The sequence below is a fragment of the Notolepis coatsorum genome (assembly GCF_963971535.1).
Source record: "Notolepis coatsorum genome assembly, chromosome: 1".
Taxonomy (NCBI): domain Eukaryota; kingdom Metazoa; phylum Chordata; class Actinopteri; order Aulopiformes; family Paralepididae; genus Notolepis; species Notolepis coatsorum.
This window is the reverse complement of record NC_140165.1, coordinates 291,044,859-291,068,973: the sequence shown is the minus strand read 5'-3', so window position 1 is coordinate 291,068,973 and position 24,115 is coordinate 291,044,859. Positions and strand designations below refer to the sequence as shown.

At 41.6% G+C, this 24,115-nt stretch overlaps 1 protein-coding gene across 3 annotated transcripts in view; it reads right to left on the bottom strand.

Annotated features, from left to right (window-relative positions):
- arhgap42b (Rho GTPase activating protein 42b) overlaps window positions 1-24,115 on the bottom strand; it is a 203,276-nt gene that overhangs the window by 121,050 nt on the left and 58,111 nt on the right. For all 3 annotated transcript variants that reach the window (XM_084314590.1, XM_084314592.1, XM_084314591.1), the window contains exon 3: window positions 6,211-6,272. In XM_084314590.1, coding sequence (XP_084170716.1) covers window positions 6,211-6,272 — 62 coding nt within the window. The remainder of the gene's footprint in view (window positions 1-6,210; window positions 6,273-24,115) is intronic.

Here is a 24,115-nt window from a genome sequence, read left to right as displayed (position 1 = left end):
ACCCGATCACATTGAATAGTTTTCGGGACCCCCGATTCATTATGCTGTGGTGGGTTATGTCGTGGCCCAAATGGACATACGATCTACCAGATGGCAATCAAATAATTGGAATATTATTTCTGGAATCCCACCACAGGTAAGAGCAATTTAATGTAAATTTCAGCTTGATTGTGCCTTGTTTTCATAGCCATCGCCCTGATCAGCGTATGGGGTTGTACTAACGAAGGCCGTTATTGACAATCAATTAATCAGAAACCACCCCCCCCCTTTCATGCATTCATGATGGAACATAATACCGATTATATGCATTTGAATTTTTTCTTGTAGTGTGTAACGATTGTGCACGCACACTTTTAGTTACTATTGCACATCGTTGCGGGCGAGACCCCCCGCATTTCACTGTATACCTGTATGCCGTGACAAATAAAACTCTTGTATCTTGTATAGGGACGAAATGCCAATGGATTAAGTATAATATGCGTTGCGGCCTATTACTAGCCTCCCAGGAATTACCCTAAACCGCTCTAAAACCATACTTTTATTCACCACGGTATAAAACGGGAATGTATAGATGGATACATTATTATTCCTTTTTCACATATTGAGCGATAGATACTCGATGTCAAATGGGCCATAGTATTGCATCCATAGCTATAATATATATATATAGTTATAGCTCTGCAAACAAGATGAGCAACTCGATTGGTTTAATGCGTGGCAGCACATAGTCATATCCCGTTCCCAGCTTGGCAGAGAGAGTAAAAAAAATGAAAAATAATGAACATTTTAGAAAATCGTCCTAAATCATTAATTCAAATTAATAGATAAAATCGATTAATCGCCCCAGCCCTACATAGAACTCATTAATAACAATAAATAAATACTAGAAAATACTAGAAATGCATCCACATTTCAAAACACTATGAGGCATGATGGAGGCTACTCCATAGACAATGAAAGGGGCTCTGACATCCCAAACTACAATGCTATGCTACGTTACGCTAACTCCATACCATACCTGGTAATGTTAGGCTTCTTCTAGCCTTTTCCCATGGGGCTGCCAGTGATGCACAATATGGCTCCGCCCACTACAAACATGGACTCTCTAACCCCTGTCCCCATCTCCCCATCTCTCTGAGTGGTTGTCTCGTAGTGTTGACCAAGGTGGTGGATGTCTCGGGGTGATGGCCAAGATTGCAGTGACTGTTCTACCCCCACATTGGTTATGTGCACCATTGAGGTCATGGATCAGCTTCATACCGTCTTCTGTCCGACCTACAATGTCTAAACCATGCCTGTTCTAGTTCATTGCTGGTGAGTGGATGTCTCGTGGTGATGACCGGGGTGGTGGATGTCCTGTGGTGATGGCCGGGAGGATGCAATCACATTGCCCCATACCTCAAATGGATCCGTCATCAGCTCTATTTTCAATCTTTCAAAATGTTCTTATGTACCCCAGTTGCTATTGCATGTACTTATTTGTGTTTCATTACACGTATATGTACATACAGTACTTACCAACTGTTTCGCCTGTTTTATAGCAACCGACATCTAAGAAGGAAGATCCCCCCTTGAATCGCCCTTCTAAGGTTTCTCCCCTCCACATTGCCTGTGGTGCTTTTTTCCTATTGCTAGGTTTTTAGTGAGTTTTTCCTTACCTTCACATGGGGTATGTCTGGGAGTGTTGCATTTATTTATTTTACATTTTATTTTGGATTTCTTTGTTTTGTTCTTGATTTATTGTGATGTTTCTTCTTGACTTGTTTAACCCTTGTGCCTTGTTAAGTAACTGACAGAGTTGTCACCTTAGTGCATGAAAAGATTGCATCACGTTCAAGGTCATAAAAAACTTAATTTGTAATATTTCGTTCCAATTCTTTTTTTATGAATACCACTATGAACCTAACTCAACATATCTATCAAAGATTCCAAATATTTCCGTTTGTAGGGTTATGGTTAGGGTTAGGGTTATGGTTAGGGTTAGGGTTGGGGTTAGGGTTGGGGTTAGGGTTAGGGTTGGGGTTGGGGTTAGGTTAGGGCACTGTTGAGCAAGTGTTGGGGTGAGCACGGGCACAGGGATGAGATTTTACCTTCTCCTAATCTTTCTGTCTGGGTAACCCTAACCCTAACCCTAACCCTAACCCATGGCAAGAAATAAACCACTATGGACGGTTTGAAAGCTAATATTGTTAACTTTTGTGTTAGAGGGTTTCAAAATCTAATCTTTTCAAATTCTGTGAATATATGGAAAATAAGCAAACTGACACAATTTCATGACATAATAATCAACACAGCCATCGTTGTACACAGAAACACAAAAAAATATAGACATGTCCGGCCCATGGGGACATTAATGTGAGTTGTCGGGCCTTACAAATAATTTTCATTTGATTTGATTTGATTTATTTGCTACTTAGAGTTGTGCTGTCTGAAATTGCGTGGTGTAACTTTGGCTCAAAGTAATCTTTAACACATTGGTTGCCAGCAGGGGGTGCGCTATTTATCGCTTGAGTGCCAGCGCTTTAGTCAATGAGAGGACGGGGATATTTGCGAACGCATAAACTATATCTTAAATTCTAATGTGTCTAATACAACCGTCGCTTATCAATGACTTGCTTGCAGTCAACATGTACAAGACGGATTGTTTTTTCATCATTACATTTCCATTTTATACCGTTTTGAATACGAGTATAGTTTTGAAGATTTCTAGTGATTCCAGAAAAATCCGCGATAATAGCCCTTTACTGGAATACACAAAACACGTTGTAATTTTTCGGCTGATTTATGAATAGTTTTCAAATAAACGCTAGATTATCTATAGTATATGTAAATTTATGCACGCTAGAGAAGCGGGCTGAAAAATCTATTATCCATGCCGTGGATACGGCTAACGTTACGCACACACACAGACGCTGCGACGGCGGAGAAAAAACATCTGATTACCCCAAGAGTAAAATAGAGTCCTTACCTCACATCAGATGTTCTGCAAAAAGATTAATCTAATTCCTGATCGCCATTCCAAATATTGATCGCGTTTATTGATCTAACGTTATAGCACCAAAACACATAATCCACGCTGCTCTGAGTGTCCTCAGTCCATCTGTTATAACGATACTGCATGCCTGAGAAGTAAAACCTGGACCGGACTTGTTTTTTTGATGCACAGTCCCACCCAATCCAATCCAAATATGTGCAATACCATCCGGGAGACGATAGGGGGCGGTATTTTCCCTTTTCGAGCTCAGACCCATTCCCAATGATAACGTCAGGCTGGATGGATGAAAAATTAATGGATATTGCTAATAAAAGAAATAACGATTAAAACCAGAGTTTTATCGGGTTTTCTCTGGTCTTGGCACTCAACGCATGGCGAGTTAACCCGACTAATCTCGTGGGTCGGCACTGAATGGGTTAATGAATAATAACATCAGTTTCGTCAATATAAATAATCCAATAAGGGCACGGTTGGTACGAAAGTGATTGTGACGTCTTATAGTATAATATTATAATATTAGTGTAGCCTAATCTTTATCTGCAACAGCCGTTTTGAGGCTGGGCTCCAACCACTGTGTGGCCTGGTGACAATTGCCACATTGTTATGCAGCTGGAAATCTCTGACATCACTGATATGCACGTTTTGAGATTACTCAGTTTGGTGAGGGTGAGGGTTGTGAGGGGAATTGGAAGAGTGCGCCAATATGAGAATTAGAGACATAAGTCTTATTGATATAGAGCCACACGGCCGGGAAATGGTACTGAATACTGGGAAAGGCCAATTGTAAGATAGTACCCCTTTAAAATTTAAAATGTTGTACTCTGTTTTTATAAATTGTTATTTCTTTTATTATTATTGTTCTGTTATCTCCCTGTGAAGTTCTGTGTATTGTTATTATGGTTATTATATTGTGTTGTCTTGTTTTCATGTTAAGTAATAATAAAAAAAAATTGATCAAAAAAAAATCTTTATCTGCAACTGTGAAGAAAACCCCCATTGTTTTAAACAGATTGAATAGACACACAAAAAAAGTTATTAAAAATGTACATTTCGAATGTTGATTTAGAATTCGAATGTCAACATTATCGAAGCTTCGAAGCTTCGAAGCCTTCGGTACAGCCCTACAAGATATACAAATATAATACAGTAGATACAGAGTTTCTAAAAGAGAATACATTTGAGGGGGAGGAAACTGTAAATTGGGGGGGGGGGGGTTGGACATTTACCGGGGCCAGTTTCGAATTGCAGCCTCCCGTAGGAGCTCTTTTAGAGCGGTTTTGAAGGTGGGTAGGGATTCACATTCTTTTACGGCTGTGGGTAGGGTGTTCCACATTGTTGTGGCATAATTGCCAAACGTGTTTAGTCCCTTGTTTGAGCCGAATCTGGGTTGAACATGATTTGTGGAACTCCCTCTGGTGTTGTGGTCGTGGTATTCACTGACCTTTGGGAAGTATTTCGACATGTACATGGGTACCTTAGTGGTGTAGTGTATCTTGTAGATCAGGCCCATTGCAAGTCTCTGTGTCGTCTACTCTAAGCCATCCTAGGTTGTCAAAATGGGCAGGGGTGAGGTGGGTTTTAGGAGTAAGGTCAAGCAGTAATCTGACCAGTTTGTGAACTAGAACTAGAAATAGACGTGCCATCTACAGGCCAGTGTTTCCTGTTGCACCTCTTCGTCTTCACTAGATGTCTCACTAGATGGGCCATTAAGATAGTTAGCGGGGACGCAAGCGAGTTAGATGGGCCGTAAGCTTCTGCAGCCTTCCCGCCGCAGCTAAAAATAATGAACCCATGAAATGGAAATCAGAGCACAATTCACGACACATGGCACAAAGAAATATCAGGGGCAGTTGAAGGGTAGGGTACAATTTCAACTTGATATAGACATTTTCAAAAGGGACACAGTGAACAAAAGGGTTTTGCTTGGTTTTTCCTCTCCTTGAGGTAGTTTAGATTTTAGAGAGGGAAGGCCTTTCAAAATTACCAAGTACCCAAAACATAACCTTGCATATGGATTGATTCAAGTTTCAAGTTTCAAGTTTCTTTAATAGTTGTCATACAGAAGTACAGAATACTTTCATACAAAATGCTTCTTACTGTTACGCTCCAGAGACTGTGCTAGACAAGATAGTATCAAATAACATAGTATAGCATGTAAATTAGAAGTAGAAAATGAGGTCACAGTGTTCAGTATAGACATATGTACAATGTTCGATGCAGAATAGACGTAACTGAGTTACCATATAATATACAATACTATGCAGTGTACTAATATACAATACTATATAGTGCAAAGCAGAAATGGGATGAGGTACAATTTAGGTACAATTTGCAGTAAGGTGTACGAGTTGTAGTGCAATCCTTTATCAATAAATATAAAGTGTGGGGAGTGGGTGCTACAGTGTGTTTGTTTAAAGTGAGTGTGTGCTATAAAGTGTGGGGAGTGGGTGCTACAGTGTGTTCACATTGTGATTGTGATTGTTCACATTGCAAGAACAGCGGTGTCACAGAATTGTTGTTGAGTTCTATAAGGGCCTGTATCAGTGCTGTGTAACTCAGTGTGCCTACATCTGCCATGGCCGTGCCAAACAGCCGCGTCACATTGCCTCCGCCACACCAAACAAACAGAAGCAGAGGCAGAGGGCCTATAGCTCGAGGGATCAGGCAGAGTATGAGCCACTCAATCCTGTGTCAAAAGGAGTTGCGCCATAGAAACTGAATAATGGGTACTGTTGATAACCGTCTGGAGAACTTCAGACAGATTCACAGTAGAGACCTTGACTCGGTGTATATATTTTGTTGTAAGAACGTTGCCATCCATGCATTGCAATGACAAAGCCGCTTCCCCAGATGAACTAGTTTTTTTTAGAACGCATATCAGTAAATACAATATTGAATACAGCATGAAGACGTAACAGTGTAGGGAACAGTGTCATAAAACGTTAGCCTTATACGATAATTGCCTAAGTAATTTTTCAAGATTGTTGGAAAAGAGCCTCGGAAGTCATACGAGTGAGTTAGGCAGATGGGGATTTTTTAACGTAACAAGTGTTTTGATTGGCTGAAAACATAGGCACTAAGCCAGGGCGATGCAGCAGTGTGAGGAGAGTACAGTTAGGCAGAAATATCAATTTGGCAAAAAAATTACTTAGGCAATTATCGTATGAGGCTAACGAAAAGCAAAAAAGAAAAAAAGAAAAAGTGAATTTTCTTACCAAGCGTCTCCTCTCCTCTTCAACAGTATTCAACAGCTGAGAAAATTCCTTGAACGACTGGGCTGAAAAATAAAGTAGGGTTTATTAAACACCACATTAAAAAGGTCAAATATACGCATCGTTAATAATTGTGTTGAACATGCATGACATTCATGCACAAGGGGTCAATATGAGCTGCCGTTAAAATAATACACATTGATCCACTGCGTTGTCTAATTGCACTGCGTTCATTATACCGTTAATTTAAGTTGAAATAAGAGTTAATGGCCCCACTGTGTATAATGTGGCCCTCAAATGCACGTGTGCACATCGGCATCAGGGCATTCAGAGCCACATTTCTTACAGCTCAATGAATTAACGCAATTTGCAGAGTCAGACCGAGAATAAAATGAAGAAAAATGACTTGAATTGAAGAAAGCATTTTTATCCTGCGTGTGATATATATACCGTGCAATACCCACCGCACACTGCCGTGTGCAGAGGTCCCACCTCATATTCTACTACAGTGGCCGCATATATATAACTTTCTGCAGGGTCAGATGAATTCAGCATAGAGTACAGCGCATCCAACCTTATCTGGCGGCGAACCCGAGCTTTGATAGTTTCACGGCTTCATTAAATATGGGGCCAGATAAAAAGTGGCCTCTGCTGGTCAGCCCCTGTGTCACCCTGGGTCCAGCCATTTAACAGCGGTCAGGCTCTCTCTGCTTGCCAATGCGGTAACATCATTATCAGCCCCTGCACCCTGGCATGGGGGCCCATGCATCATCCCAGACACTCTTTCCATTTACACAAAGCTTTTAGAGACCAGGGAGCAATGATTCTGTGCCAGTGAAGCTGCGGGCGGGCCGGCCGGCCTTCTATTAACGCCACCAGGTCCTTTATCAACAGCACAAACCTCACGAGGGGGGGCAAAGGGCACAGCTGGAGCCATTGATGGGACAAGATTAGACTCTGAAGAAAGGAAATGGGAGTCAGAGTGGGGTTACAGCTTGCATATCATTCACTGGAAAATAACCAGGAAAGCGATAGATCTGATGAGGCATTGAACAAAATATGTTTCCACTGAAAGGGCTTTTATTTAAATGACGGACAGATGTTTTTTTTTTTTTTTTAGTAATAATTTATGTAGGGTAGATTTTAGGGCTGTCCCGAATACCTTTTTTGGGGGGTTCAGCACCAATTGTCATTGAATAATCAAAGCTTCGCCAATTTGCTGTTATAATTAATTAATTATGTCTTCATCGAGGGACAAAGGCAAAAGCAGAGTTTTTCCTCTTCAATTACATTGAATTGGCTACAAAATGTGCAATAATCGAATTAAATCAATTACAGCCTTAGTTTTATAAAAACAAAACTGCTCATAGGCATAATAAAAAGGAAATAGCCTGTGCAGCCTATGCCAAGAAATAAAAAAAATATATCAAATAAAAACCATTTGTTGACAGCAGTCAAGCTAATCCACAAAATAAATTGGCTTATTGTCGAAGAAAATAGCCTCTTTATACAGGCCTAATCAAAGTGAAATTGGTTGCTCATGAAAAGACAAAAGAAATTAGGCCCTCGTCAGTAATGAAACGGAATTGCTTCTGTTGTTTTAGGATTAACATGAACGAAAAAAGAAAGTGTGGGTTGGGCTGGGTAGTGTAGCTCAGGTCTAAGCAGTGGAGCGGCTGGGTAGTGTAGAGGTCTAAGCACTGGAGGTGGCTGGGTAGTGTAGAGGTCTAAGCAGTGGAGCGGCTGGGTAGTGTAGAGGTCTAAGCACTGTTGCGGCTGGGTAGTGTAGAGGTCTAAGCACTGGAGGTGGCTGGGTAGTGTAGAGGTCTAAGCACTGGAGGTGGCTGGGTAGTGTAGGTCTAAGCACTGGAGGTGGCTGGGTAGTGTAGAGGTCTAAGCACTGGAGGTGGCTGGGTAGTGTAGGTCTAAGCACTGGAGGTGGCTGGGTAGTATAGAGGTCTAAGCACTGGAGGTGGCTGGGTAGTGTAGAGGTCTAAGCACTGTTGCGACTGGGTAGTGTAGAGGTCTAAGCACTGGTGCGGCTGGATAGTGTAGAGGTCTAAGAACTGTTGTGGCTGGGTAGTGTAGAGGTCTAAGCACTGTTGCGGCTGGGTAGTGTGTAGAGGTCTAAGCACTGTTGCGGCTGGGTAGTGTAGAGGTCTAAGAACTGTTGTGGCTGGGTAGTGTAGAGGTCTAAGCACTGATGTAGCTGGGTAGTGTAGAGGTCTAAGCACTGGAGGTGGCTGGGTAGTGTAGAGGTCTAAGCACTGTTGTGGCTGGGTAGTGTAGAGGTCTAAGCACTGATGTGGATGGGTAGTGTAGAGGTCTAAGCACTGTTGTGGCTGGGTAGTGTAGAGATCTAAGCACTGTTGTGGCTGGGTAGTGTAGAGGTCTAAGCACTGATGTGGCTGGGTAGTGTAGAGGTCTAAGCACTGGAGCGGCTGGGTAGTGTAGAGGTCTAAGCACTGGAGCGGCTGGGTAGTGTAGAGGTCTAAGCACTGGAGCGGCTGGGTAGTGTAGAGGTCTAAGCACTCGCCTACCACCGCAGAGACCCGGGTAAAATTCCTGGGAGCATTACCTCCGGCTTGGTCAGTCGTCACGACTGGCAGCATGCTAACAAACAGAGTGCCAGTGGAAGTGCCATCAAAATGTTTCTTAACAATATAAAGATCTGCAGAAGGACTGTGCAGGACTGGTGATCTACAAAATCAGGAGAGGCAGCCGGTAAGACACTGAGCTAAATATACTTTTCTCTGGTGGAAATCACAGCTGTTTCCCATTACGTGTGGCGCGATCATTTTAATTAATTCATGTGCATGCATACAAGATGAGACTATTTAATAACGTAAACGATGTCCTGTCAGTTGTAAAACTGTTATGGGTTTGTGATGGTTGTTCAAGAAGGGATCATTTAATATAGCTTTGAAATAAATATGGCTTATGTTAAATATGATATTAAGCAATATGTTAAAAAAGCATTAAATACATTACCTGACGTTAAGCCATGAGTCATGACAGCAGGGGGCAGTAGGTATATTTGCATTTGGTAGGGGAATGTGAATCAATTGAATGATTTTTTTTCTTATTGCAATATATTCTGACGTGTAATATATATTTGTCTTTTTCCAGGTTTTTTACCTAATGGAAAATGGTCATAATAACAAAAGATACCAATCTAACAGAACTAGGATTAAACTAAATGCTGAACCTGAAAAAATATAAAGAGAAAGAAGGTCATGTTTGGTCATTGAGTGAAATCCACTTTATAACTCTTAACCCGGGTAGATTTATCCATCCCATTCAAGCGGGGAAGCTGCACAAAGCCAGGACTTGTGGGGATATGAGTCCTGCTTGTTGCAATATACTCCATATGTATCGGAGGAGGCATGTGGGAGTCTAGACCCTCCGCAGACCGACAGTAGGGCAGCGCAACGACCAGGAGGGAATTGGCATAACAAGATTGGGGGATGGGAGAAAAAGAAAGAAAGTGTAAATGAAAAATAAATCACTTTAAGTGTGATTGATCAAACTGAATAAACAGCGAAAACATGAATTACACCTAACGAAAATAGCTTCTGTGATCGACTACATGTACACAAACTAACAACAAAATCTCCTCAGATTCGGGAAGAGATTAACTTATACCGATGCGCCATAGAAAGCATCTTCATTAACTGCATCGTGGTCTGGTATGGTAACTGCTCTGCCTCGGACCGGAAGGCACTCCAGGGGGTGATAAAAACCATCCAACGCATCACCGGTACACCACTCCCAGCAATGGACCTATCTCAAACTTTGTTTGTCCGAGGTAAGCGACAGTTGTGATTGGAGGATCAAGAAAAGAGGGCAGGGTTTGAGATAGGTCTATTGAGGCAGTCCAGCACAAACGGTGTCTGAGGAAGCCACACAGCATCACCAAGGACACATATTACATCAACCACAGACTGTTTTCCCTCCTCCCCTCTGAGAGGTGCTACAGGAATCTCGGTTTCAGGACCAGCAGGTTCAGAAACAGCTTCTTCCCCTCAGCTGTCACCTTGTTGAACTCTGCACCACAGTGACCAAGCCGGAGATATGACTGACCAACTAACCAAGCCTGAAATACCAAGCCGGAATTGAACCCGGGTCTTCGCAATGGTAGGCAATAGGGCTGAACGATTAATCTATTTAAAAAATATATATAATTTTAACCAGGAAGTCCCATTGAGATACAAGATCTCCTTTGCAAGGGAGACCTGGCCAAGATGACAGCAATAACATTTGCAATACATCACACAGCAATAAAATGTGCGATACATCACACAAGAACATAATAAAAGTGCATGTATACAATATACAATACATCACATGTAAACACAAAAACAAAGCAGAATAGTCTTCATGATAGTAAAAGTGTATGACAGTATAATACAGGGTAATACAGTAATTTAGCAGTTTTGCAGTTGGGACCCGACTACAGAAAGCAGCGACATTCTTTTTGTAGGAAGTTATGTAATACAGATTTAAATTCACCAAGAGAGACCGGGGTGTGGATATGGTGGATATGGTCCTGTAGCCCATTCCATGCCCAAGGTGCGAAGCTTGAGAAAGCTGTTCCTAGCTAACCCTGCTCAAGACAGAGAAAACATCTTAGCTGAGTAAGGAAAGGGTGGGGGGAGCGGGGCTCGGGGGGGGAGCCTGTCTCTCTCGCTCTACTGGTTCAATTAATGTTTAATAGGGGTGGAACGGTTCACAAACGGTTCGGTTCGTATCGCGGTTTTAGGTTTACGGTTTTCGGTTTGGTTTATGTTGTTTTTTATTAAAAAAATATTTAACACTCCAAAAATACCATACATCAACATAAGATATATAGCCTAAAAATAATCCAACTTTTCAGTTATTCTCAAGGACGTAGTCATGCAAAAACTGAAAGAATGAGGCCATTTGACATCAGGCACATTATTTTGACAGTGACGGTTAGAGCTAGGAGAGATTTTGGTACAGCAAGAGGGGAGGCATTGCTGATTTAAACATGCTTCTCATTTATTTGGTAAAAAAAAAGGTTTACCTTTAATAATGTTTGGCACATGGGCGCCCCAGTGGCGAACCACATAGCGCGCTCAGCCGCGACACGGCCGACCCGGGTTCGATTCCCGAACCCATTGTTATTTGCCGAATGTCTTCCCCCCACTCTGTCTCCCATTCCTCCTCTGTCTCTATCTACTGGACTGCCCAGTAGAAATAAAGCGATAAAACACCAAAAAAAAAATCTTTAAAAAAAAATAAAAAATGTTGGCACACAAAGACCGAACTGACTGATGCTCAACCAGCACTAGACTTTCTTATCAAAAAGTAAAAATCACAGAAAAGATTATTAGGGTTTTAAATAAGGACGTTTATGGGGTTTCTTGTATTAATAATAATTTGCACTAAGGAATGTTGTATGTTGTAAAAAAATAAATAAAAAAAGGAGATGTTACTAGGGAATGGGGAATATAAACCCCCCCCACAGTGATGTGTGGAGTTGGTACGTCCCAGCAGCAGGGACCAGGATGTTATGGGCAGGGGTGCAGTCGTGCACACACGCGGTTACACGGCGTGTTATTAGTAGGTCACTCAGGGCAGAAGTGCGCGCAATGATAAGTACCCGGCCGTTGTAGAAAGCTACCCGGCCGGCGGCCGGCACTTCTCACCTAGACTTTGCATAATAATAGGAACCTACGAGAAGGTGGGGGGCTGCTTGATCTCCATTGTTATGCATAATATAGTGATGCACCGATGTGAAAATTGTGGCCGATACCGATAACCGATATTAATATTGCTGTTCTGGCCGATACCGATATTTACCGATGTCGATATCTCTGTATAGAAAACACATTTTTATGATAATCAAATAAAGAGCTATTTTCCAAAACGCATAATTTTTTTTACTTTTGTAACTTATTTTCAGAAATGACTGATATTTTGAAACGATTTAAGGCCAAAACATGTAAAAAGAAGAAAAAAAAAGATTAAAAAAAAAAAAAAAAAAAAAAAAAATTCTTTTTTTAATATCGGCCCTATCTTGATACCGATACCGATGTGTAAAAAAACGGCCATATCGGCCGATATTATATCGGCGGCCGATATATCGTGCATCACTAGCATAATAATCATCTGTTCTGTGCGCAACTGAGGGAACATGTATGCGCGGGAGCGGGAGCGCGCGTGCACCAGGGTTTCCGTTAGAAAAAATTGTTGCCGGTCTCCGTGACCTGCAAGATTTCAATCTACCGGACAAATGAGATTAATTCCGGTCATAGTTTATTGAGCATTAAAACAATTGATATAGGCTATATAAATAATGTCATCCTCAAGGCATGTAGATTTATAATATTATTACTTAAAACGAGGCTACTTTTGCGTATAGTCATTAATATATTCCAAATAAAATAAGTCCCTCGATACTCCGTGCTGCTGCTGACTTGAAATAAAATAGACCGCGTATGTGGGCAGTCGGTCCGACACTAAACAGCAGTCTGTTATAATCACATTTTTATGAGCTAACGAATTCCGTTATATTGGACATTTGTATTAATTATATCAAGCGAAGAACTGAGAAATTTTGCAGAGAGAGACGGCAACATTATCGTGGGTTTGCGTGATGTATATCTCCACCTCCCAACGACTTGGTGCTGGTCATAATGTCCGGTGAAAACAACTCCCTCCAAGCACAACTTGACCACCCGAACCGTACCAAAACAGGCCAAAATTAAATAGTCCATGCGCCGAACGATTCATTACATTCGTTTCATCGTTGCTCCACCAAGCAGCCGGTCCAACAATGAAAGCTGTTATCAGCGCGAGCCGGCCGCAGTTAGTTTGCAAGAAGCATCCAGCTGCAGACCCGCAGAGCAGCTTTCCAGGTCTGGGGACCGCACTGTGCCAGCAAAGCTGGTGGGTTCTGTGGGTCTGCAGCTGCATGCCTTCCGCAAATCCAGCAGCAAGCTCTCGCTGAGCGAAGCAACGACAACAAACGCAATGATTGTTTCGTTCATCGCATAGGCCACCCAACTCCAGCCCATCCAAATACAATTCAAATAATCAAACTGTGCCCAGAGGGAACTATTTTCACCGGACACTATGACCGGAGAGATTAAATATGTCGGACTTCAACAGATTTTGCCGGTCAAATACCGGTAATTACCGGCTAACGGAAACGCTGCCGTGCACGTGGCTTGTAACCAGTTCCCATATTACGACTGCACCACTGGTTATGGGTTGGCAATATAGACACAGTTGACACACACAATCTAGTCTCCTGGCTCGTTATTGAACACAAACAGTTATATTTGAACCTCTGTTGTCAAACCTCGTCAATATACACCCCTTCCCCACTAATCGAACTGGTGTCGTGGAGTTACTTCGCTGTGAGCGCTTCCACGGTTAGTTTGCGGCTAACATTAGTTAGCTCGCTAGCTCGCGGCTAAAGTTAGTTAGCTCGTAGCTAACGTAACGTTAGCCTAGCTCGAGGCTAACGTTATATAACCGAACAATACACACATGCCCCGAACCGTGGAGGTCGTATCGAACGGTCTACGGTTCGAATGCATACCATTCCACCCCTAATGTTTAAGTAGAAAAACGTTGCACTATAAAAACAAACTGGATAGTTGATGATAATAAACATTTAACTTCATTAGCTGAAGTATTCTAAAATAATTTAAGCCCTTCTCCTTTTCTGTGTGTGTGTGTGTGTGTGTGTGTGTGTGTGTGTGTGTGTGTGTGTGTGTGTGTGTGTGTGTGTGTGTGTGTGTGTGTGTGTGTGTGTGTGTGTGTGTGTGTGTGTGTGTGTGTGTGTGTGTGTGCACACGTTTTATATCTGGGCTGACATCAGAGGAGTTTGATAGTATTTACTGAGGATTGCCAGACAATGTTGATATTTAAACAAAAATATTTGGGAGAGGGAGGTAAGGGGTTTTAGATTGTGTGTTGTGAAGTTTAGACTTCAGAGAGGGAGAGTAAAGTACAGAAAAAAAGGTACGGTTGGGTACCGGGCGGTATTGATTCCCAGGTAAAAAGAAACAGACCCACCGCGTAGGCCAGATGCAAGCCGCATTTTACAATAAACCTCTGTGGGGCTGCTTAAAATCGTGCAGCCCTAGTAGGCAAGACGACCTCTATACTACTCAGCCTCTCTTTGACATCTCTTTTAAAGAGTCCCCCAGTTCCTTCTGTTATTATTAGGTGGGTCAACTGAAAACTAATTTCAACCACTGGCGTCTCACAAAAAACACTTGATTCTATGATGATGAAGACCATTACAAATAACAGAAGGCCAGTCATAGCTGATGCTGTAGTCTCATTCATTGCTCAAGACAAGAGTCCTGTAAATATGGTCGATGGGGAAGGATTTAAACGGTTAATGAAAACACTGGAGCCATGGGTCGACTATACTTTGCCTAAGTGAGATATCTAAGTGAGGCACAATGACATACGGGACAAACAATTTTGCCTCATCGAGAAGCACAGAGTTTCGCATGGTAGACAAGAGCTAAATAAGTAAACGTTTCTGAATTTTCCAAATATCCTCCTTTGAAAAATAACTGATGAATGTTGTTTCATATTGATAATGCATAGTGTTGGGTTATTATTTCAATAAGATAATTCTATATTCCTGGGCTAATTGTTGTCATCCCTAGTAGATTTAGTCAACAAGGGAAAAGGAGATCTAGCATTTCCCAATCATTACATTTTCTCGTAGGGATTTTTCAAAAGGCTTTTTGGCCATAAATGTTGAGCATGTCTAACTTTTCTCCACTCCAGAAGACAACGGAGAGAATAAAAGAATGACCTTCTGTGAAGAAGGGCCTGTAACTTTTCAAAAAAATTAATATTTCTATAGCCACATCAATCTTGGTGGTGCCATTGATTCCTAGATAACTGGTGTGGAATGTGAATGTCACTGGAGGAAGTCACACAGTAGAATCAATAAAGGTCAGGTGAACCCGGCTGGTAAAACATACGGGATGCACATGTTCTGCGGAGAAGTTGGGAGCATCAAAGTGAATAACACCAACAGTGCATCAAGATGACGGCTGGCGCTTCACACAAGGGTCCAGCCATGTCAGTTAGAAACCACTCTTTCATTGATGACTAGATTGATTTCAAGAAGCTATTAAATTTGTCCTCAAATAGTAAGCTTGGCCTTTTCTCTGTCGGAGGGGGGTGAGGGAGAACAGTGGTAGCCTACGCTGTGAGAAAAGCACTTCGTTTTAAGAAGATCCTATTATATCACTTGAAGTATATCGGTATATTAGGGCTGCAACTAACGATTATTTTGGTAGTCGACTAATCTGTCGATAATTTCTTCGATTAGATACAAAAAAAATTCAATTATTATTTTTTGCACTACCTATCTTTGTGAAAGTGGCTTCTCAGCTCTGGTCCAGCTGAAGACAAAGCAGAGGAACAGATTGGACATTGAGCATGACCTCAGAGTTGCTTTGTCTACCATCACCCCAGACTTTGAGACTCTTGTCAGGAGCAAACAACATCCCCAGTTATCCCATTAGTTCCCTGGGATGTTAAGCTAAGAAGTCTGCTAAGAAGGATATATTATTATTATTTATTATTATTATTATTATTATTATTATTATTATTATTATTATTATTATTATTATTATTATTATTATTATTATTATTATTATTATTATTATTATTATTATTATTATTATTATTATTATTATTATTTTATTTCATTGTGTTTTTAGCCCTAGTTGCACTTTTGTTGCAACCCCAGTTATCCCATTAGTTCCCCCAAACTTACTGTTGGTCTGTTACGTTAAGCTAATAATAAGTCTTCAGCTGGACCAGAGCTGAGAAGCCACTTTCACAAAGATAGGTAGTGCAAAAAAAAATTAAAGTATAAAAACAATATAGATATTTTTTTTTAACGACTAATTGCCGCAAAAAGTCTGCGTCGACGAGTTTTTATGATCGACGTCGTCGATTATGTCGACTAATCGTTGCAGCCCTACGGTATATGCATGCATTTTGGCAATGGAAAGACGGTTATTTACAGTAGTTTAACAAGGCATGTTGACTGCAATGTTGCCCCATACTATCATACCTGTATATGTACCAAGTATGGTGTTGTTGAGACCACTGCCTTTAAAAAAATAAGAAATGGCATAAAATCAAATTATGGTGCACAGCTAGTATAATAGAACATTTGTAGCGCAAGGTTAGCTGGATATGTACACCAAATTCAGGTCAATCAAATTAAGAAATCAAAGAATTTGACCTGTAATTCGTAAAAACCTTACACCTATAAACTAGAGACGGAGGGCCAGGAAAACTCCAACATTTTGGGAAATTAGCTTATTTAACATCTTCCCTGGAGTTAGACAAGAAGATACATACCTTTTTTGTCTCTGTGCATGCATTTAGCTTAGGGAACAGTCGCTCCGTTAGCATAGCTTAGCTTCATCACTGGAAGTGAGGCGGGGCCGGAGCCTTACAGTGTATAGTTTGATTGATTGATTGAAAAGTTTATTAACAGATTGCAGAATACACTCCAAATACAACTCCAAAACGTTCATGTAAACATGTTGTGACCTGTGTATTCACCACGTGGAGAAATAAAAAATAATTGAATTAGACAATTACGTTTTATAAGCAAATATACTCTGAATTTTTTTTTTGCCCAACCACTCCTCTCTGAGCGCAGCCAGTGATTTCAACGTGTCGTCGTGATTGTTGACATTCTCATTCATTCAAAGAGTCCGAATCGATTGAAGTTTATGGATACCATGACTTGAAATCCTCTTACCTTGACGATTAAAAGCCTCCCCAATTTAGAAAACAGTAATCCAATGGCTGGTATTGTTATACCGGACGCTCTGAGCTAACCGGAGCTAACGCAGATCAGGATGGTAAATAAAGCATATATAATGACTTCCTTTCTGGGGTTGTCAAAATAAAAGTGCGACGTTTATAGCAGCGGAAAACGCTTATTTTGTACATTATCTAACGTTAACACGAACCTAAACTAACTTTAGGTTAGTTGTAACGTTAGTTTAGGTTCGTGTTAACGTTAGATAATGTACAAAATAAACGTTTTCCGCTGCTATAAACGTCGCACTTTTATTTTGCTTTATAATATATGCTTTATTTACCATCCTGATCTGTGTTAGCTCCGGTTAGCTCAGAGCGTCTGGTGAAGCTAAGCTATGCTAACGGAGCGACTGTTCCCAAAGCTAAATGCACGCACAGAGACAAAAAAGGTATGTATCTTCTTGTCTAACTCCAGGGAAGATGTTAAATAAGCTAATTTCCCAAAATGTTGGAGTTTTCCTTTAAGTGAGAGTATGACTTGTTGCATTGTTACGTTTTCTGAGCCATTTCCAAAAAAAAATGTAAGTGCTTGCCGTTCAATTGCTGGAAAAAACTATTCTTGCAGAAATCTCCAGATGTCAAAGGTTATTGATAGCAAATCACAGTATGAACATTTCACAAGTTGTACAAGTTGGTCTTGAGGGCTTTATCTGGTATTTTGGAGGGATTTCTGAAAATGTTCTTCAATTTCCGAGTGCTGACAACTGGTACAGTAGTGCACAAAATCGAATGGTATCAATCCACTTGCTGCAGCAATCTATTGCACATAATTGAGCTTGGCAATGGCCATCACATGTTTCCTTAACCTGTTAAGCCCATAGCCATATTTTCAGAAAAGTAAATGGAAGATTGCTCCAATTCTACAAGGACATTATGGATCTCACCTCAGGGAATGTATTCCCAGTGTCTGTGGAAATATTGTGTCTGTTACTAGGCTTGAGTAAATTATAATGAACCAAAGGAGAAGGGATGCCCCGATCGATCGGCCAGCGATTGGTATCGGCCGATATTCAGTATAAATATGAGATCGGTGAATTCCGATAATGCTTTATTTTCGCCGATCGTGAAAAATCGATCGAAGACATCCTGACTTCAGTTCTCTCTCATGCGTACCTTTCACCCAAATCTAATCTGAACAATCATTGCATTGATTGGTTGGTTAGTGAATGGGGGCGGGGCTGTCATAGAATAATATTGGTCCCGCAGGCAGGAATATTATCCTCGAGTTAACGTAATTTATACAAATGGAAGTATTGATTTCACCGTAACGAATCATTAAAAAAATATACCGTTAACTGGAATATGTTAGTTTCTTACACATATGTTGGATTATGTAATTGGTTTTTCATGACAAACCAATAAAAAATCGCGAATTAAGCAGTGGTATCCTATAGCCCATATTATGTACATTTCAACAAAGTGGAGCCGCAGGGGATTTCCATAGCATACGCCTTCAAATCCTCTTACCTTGACGATTAAAAGCCTCCACAATTTAGAAAACAGTATACCCATGGCTGGTGTTGATATTTTACGATGCCAGCTTGTGAGAATTCGTTGTAGCCAGCCAGCTAACATTAATGCCATTCAGAATTTATTAACATAGCTACAACAACACACAGTAACGTTAATATAATTACATGCATCATTGTTTACAATGAACGGTGGGGCTAATCGAAAGGACTGCACACGGAAAAGTTAAACAGCAATCAATTAATTTAATACAACAACAGGTAGTTCGAGCTGCACTTTCGTGCCTATACGACCGAACCACAGCCACATTTGACGAGCTCTCTCTCTCCTGCCGATTAAATTCAGCAGCTCTTCCTCGAGTGCCTGTAGCTGCCTGCATTTGCACAACGACGTCCATCCCTGCTGCTATCTAACGTTAAAACTAACCTAAAGTTAGTTGTTCACCAACAATCTACACAGACACCAACTGAACAAACACAGAACCGGACACACAAGCAGATAGCGAAGCATCATAAATACTTCCGGTCGGGGGGGTTTCAAAATAAAACACCGGAAAGACGTTTATTTTGTACATTATCTAACGTTAAAACGAAGCTAAACTAACGTTAAAACTATCCTAAAGTTTAAACTAACAAACTAACGAACCTTTAAGGAGGACCTTTAAGAGAGTGAATATCAGGAAGGCAGCAGGACCGGACGGCATCCCCGGCCGCGTCCTAAAAGTCTGTGCCGACCAACTGGCCCCGGTATTCACTGACATATTTAACCTGTCCTTAGAACAGGCTGTCATCCCCACCTGTCTGAAGAAGTCCACCATTATCCCTGTACCCAAAAAATCTACGCCTGCTTGCCTCAATGACTACCGCCCTGTAGCTCTCACCTCCATAGCCATGAAGTGCTTTGAGAAGCTAGTGAAGGGCTACATCTGTTCCTCCCTCCCCATCAACCTGGACCCCCTGCAATTTGCATATCGCCCCAACAGGTCCACGGAGGACGCCAAGGCATAGCCCATGTGCTGCACACAGCAGCATCACACCTGGACAAGAGGCAGGGGAACTATGTGAGAATGCTGTTTATCGACTACAGCTCAGCATTCAATACCATAGTCCCCTCCAAACTCATAGCCAAGCTCAGGGCCCTGGGCTTGAACTATGACCTCTGCCAGTGGGTCTTGGACTTCCTGACGGGCAGACCCCAGGTGGTGAGAGCAGGCAACTGCACCTCCTCATCCATCACCCTCAACATAGGGGCCCCCCAGGGCTGTGTTCTGAGTCCCCTCCTCTACTCCCTGTACACACATGACTGTGTGGCACAGCGGAACAACAACACAATCATCAAATTTGCTGATGACACAGTAGTGGTGGGCCTGATCTCTGCCAATGACGAGAGGGCCTACCTGGAAGAGGTAGAGAATCTGTCGCAGTGGTGTCAGGAGAACTGCCTCTCCCTGAACGTCAGCAAAACAAAAGAGATGATTGTGGACTTCAGGAGGTCGGGGGCAGTGATGGGCAGTAGCTAGCTACAAGTAGCGACGCTACATAGCTTAACTACAATTCTCAGTAGCGTGACGGTAGCGTCGCTACTTTTGAATCAAGTAGCGGTGTCTGTAGCGCAGCTATTTATAGAACGAAGTAGTGACGTAGCGACGAGGAAACGCTACAACGCTACTGTCGGGAGAAACAGTCTAGACTATAAAGATTTGTGAGGAGAAAAAAAAAATCCCCGTAGAAAAAACCCCACTATGATTGGTTGGTTGGTTTAGATATGAGTATGACGACTCACGATTGGGTATGGTTAGGCTAAAACATTACGGGTAGGCCAATCAGAGGCAGGTGTGTGTGTGTGTGTGTGTGTGTGTGTGTGTGTGTGTGTGTGTGTGTGTGTGTGTGTGTGTGTGTGTGTGTGTGTGTGTGTGTGTGAGATATATAGAGAGAGAGGGGAGGCTTTGGTAGACTATTGCATTGGTCCATTCATTGAAGATGAACGCAATGCGACATCCTTTACTAGGCTCACCCACCAACAGTGCAGGTGCTGAACTGCTGATCCGAATGTATAGATAAAAACCATATTATGCGTTTTCATCAATAAAAAAATTGCCAAAATAAATTCCGCTCACGCGCTTGTGCACGCTCGCATTCACTGGGGGCCTACAAATACATTCTTTCATGGGGCCCAGAATCTGGAGCTACACCCCTGCCTGTGGGACAGGACCCCCAGGGGGGGTCCCCACATGATTTTGGGGCCATGGAATGTTTTGTGAGTTACATATTTAAATACATTTGGTCATTTAGCTGACACAACCCAACCATACCTCATTACACCTTACTGTAAATTGTACCTAAATTGTACCTCATCCCATTTCTGCTTTGTACTGTAATTGTAACTCAGGTACTTCTACTCATTGTACATTGTATATATGTATATACTGAACACTTTTGTCTACGTACTTGACTTCTATTTTATACATGCTATACTTATTTTGTACTTATCCAGGGCTGTACGCTAAGCTTTTTCACTAGGGGCACACTTGCCCCTAAATGAGAAATTTAGGGGCAAAAAATATTTTTTAGGGGCAAATTTTTAAATAACAATTTTACCATTATTTATATCGATTGTTTTTGATTAAAAAAAAATTATATAATTATTATTTTGAATAAAATATATATATTATATAATCATACTTGTAGTTGTATTATCTGCGAGACATCGCCACCTCGCTGTCTGCAAACAGCTCCACTGTCTGTTTGTATACTTGAGTGGCCAGCTCCAGCAAGGATTCTCCGGGGGTGCAGCTGGACCCTAAACGCTACATTCAGAATCAGCATGCAAAAGAATTCTCCGGCGCTGCACCTGGACCCTAGTCAGCAGCCCTCACTCATGCGATGTAAACCAGGGACTCGAATACGCATGTTGTTGTTGTAGGTAGCTTGCAGGACGCTTGTAGGACATTGATGCCAGGAGCTTTCTGTAGCTACTGCTGGATGGCGTTGGGACAACGCCTCAGTGAACTATTTAGTTTACTGCGACATTTCGTAGTGACTAGTTACCTAGCCAACCGAGGTATTATGCACTGGACTATTGCTGATGGATTTGTTGATGTCGGGAGCTATCCGTAGCTAGCCGGCTGGATAACGTTACACAATGCCTCAAAGTCATGTATTAAACTAAGTGAATAGTTGACTGGGTCATTTTGTAACGGTAGCTAACGTTATCTCACGAAGGTCCCACACTGACTAGACTAACGTCACGGTGAGGCAATAGCCTCTGTTTACATGCAACAGGTGGGGAGGGGGTAGCAGCAGCAGCAGTGCGCGGTGCGCGCTTCATGTGTGCTGAGACAGCGAGTGAGAACTCCGCTAAAGAATTGGATCATGATTTTCGGTTTTCACATGACTATTTGATTGCCCGTCACACGGCGCTCAGACGTCTCAGTGGGAGGCGCCAAACATAAAAACTGAGCGCAAATGGCGGGTGGCGCTCTCTAGTTTCGGTCCCTGAGTCTACTAGACTTACTGGAGCATTTGTTGATAGCTATCAGTAGCTAGCCGGCTGGCAGGCTCACCGAGGTCCCAGTGTCCCACTAGAGACTAGTGTTTACAACAGCCACGGGTGCGAGAGGGCTGGAGGAGGAGCAGACGCCGCAGCTCTCTCCGTGTGTCTGAGTTCAGTTCAGTTCGGCTCACTATAGGAGGTCGAACGCGACGAAAATATGAAGCAATACTAACTTTACTTTTCTTCATAGCTAAGTCAGCCAGTCTATCAGAGTGAGTGCTCAGTCGATTGTTCCCGCTGATCATACCTGCTGAGTGCTCACTGCTCAGCTCGCGTGAGTGGCGTCATCATACGCCTTGGATAATTTAGGAGTGAAATGCGAATCCAAGGCTTGAAAGCACTACTCGCAAGCCCGCCCCCAGATAATATTTACCAATCGCAACGGCCAATTAAAGGGGCAATTCGCGATGATATCATCGCAGTGTACAGGCCTGTTATCTATTTTGTCTAGCACAGTCTCTGGAGCTTAACAGAAAGAAGCATTTTGTATAAAAGTATTCTGTACTTCTGTATGACAACTAATAAAGAAACTTGAACTTGAAACTAACAAACGTAACAAACAAACTAAATATAACTATATTACACTATATACAAGAACACGAGCAAAATCAAACATAAACAGGCTATTATATGGGTTGTTATCAATGGGTTGGTTGAGAAGGGAAGTTTCATCTATCTAGGGAACCTAGCTACATCCGGGGTAGGCTGCGCGTGGATGAGGGCATGCTGAATGTGATTTGACCAAAGCAGAGTATACACACAGACAGTGGAGCTGTTTGCAGATAGCGAGAATTTTTACTTGTTGCGTGGTGGCGATGTCTCGCAGATAATACAACTACAAGTATAATTATATAATATATATATTTTATTAAAAAAAATAAAAAATTATATATAAAAAAAATAAAAAGTTATTAAACCAAAAACGATCGGTATCGGCAGTGTATTGGCCGATATGGCTCATTTCTTTTTTCACATAACACCATGCTAACATTGACCAGACGTGGGAAATTGCCACTGAGCTCATTCAGCACCTTCTTGAGATCAAGTGTACAAAACATCTAAGCAAATTAATAAAGGGCAGATGATTTACAGGGTTTTTTGTAGATACAGTACTGAATTTTGCCATCCGGACACATGCCATTTGAAATATAAATATAGAATATCAGGCCTATAAATGACCTTATTATGGCCAAGTCACACATCTATGGATCGGCAAAATCTCCTCTTTCCAATGACAGAGTTCAATCTGGATTTAGTACCACCAGGCGCCACTGACCGTGAATGAAATATGTAAGTACAGTTAATATTTTGTAATGTAAATAGCTCCGCCATTTTTCATCTGATTGAGCCGCGGTTGGATGTTCACAGAAAGGTAAAGAAACAAACTACATTCTATTTTTTGGCAATAACGTTCAGGTTTGTTCGACCCGTGAGATATGATCACGAAAATAACATACAAATAAAATAAGTTCACGCTGGAAGTCAGATGATTGACAAGGGCTGGCGTGAGCTGGGAAGTGTAGTTTTATGAAATTCGAAAGCCCATCGAAAGCCCTGGGTCTCCGCGTTCATAGGACTACACACACTTATGACAGCTTCCTTTATTTCCATCGAATTCATCTGGTTTCCATCGGGATGCACCGAGATATTTATAAACTCATAATTTTGCTAATAACACTTAAAATCATTGGTAAACAAACGTAGTGCTGAAAATATACACTTTGACTGCTGTTTTGATAGGGTTAGGGTCTTTACTCTTGGCTACATTTTAAAAAGAAACACAACATTAATGAATACGTTCTGTATTGATCGATTTATGGCGTGATATGAATCTCTGCCCTGTGCCGTCGGGCTTAAGGGGTTAATAATGTCCTTATACACTAAATGTACAAATACACATACATTTGAATAGGTGCAAATCAAAACATAATAATTATACAAATTGACACCCAGTGCTAAGCTGCATCTCAACTTAACACTTCTAACACATACTGTTGACCTTGCATGCCCCCTCAAGATCCCCTGTCAG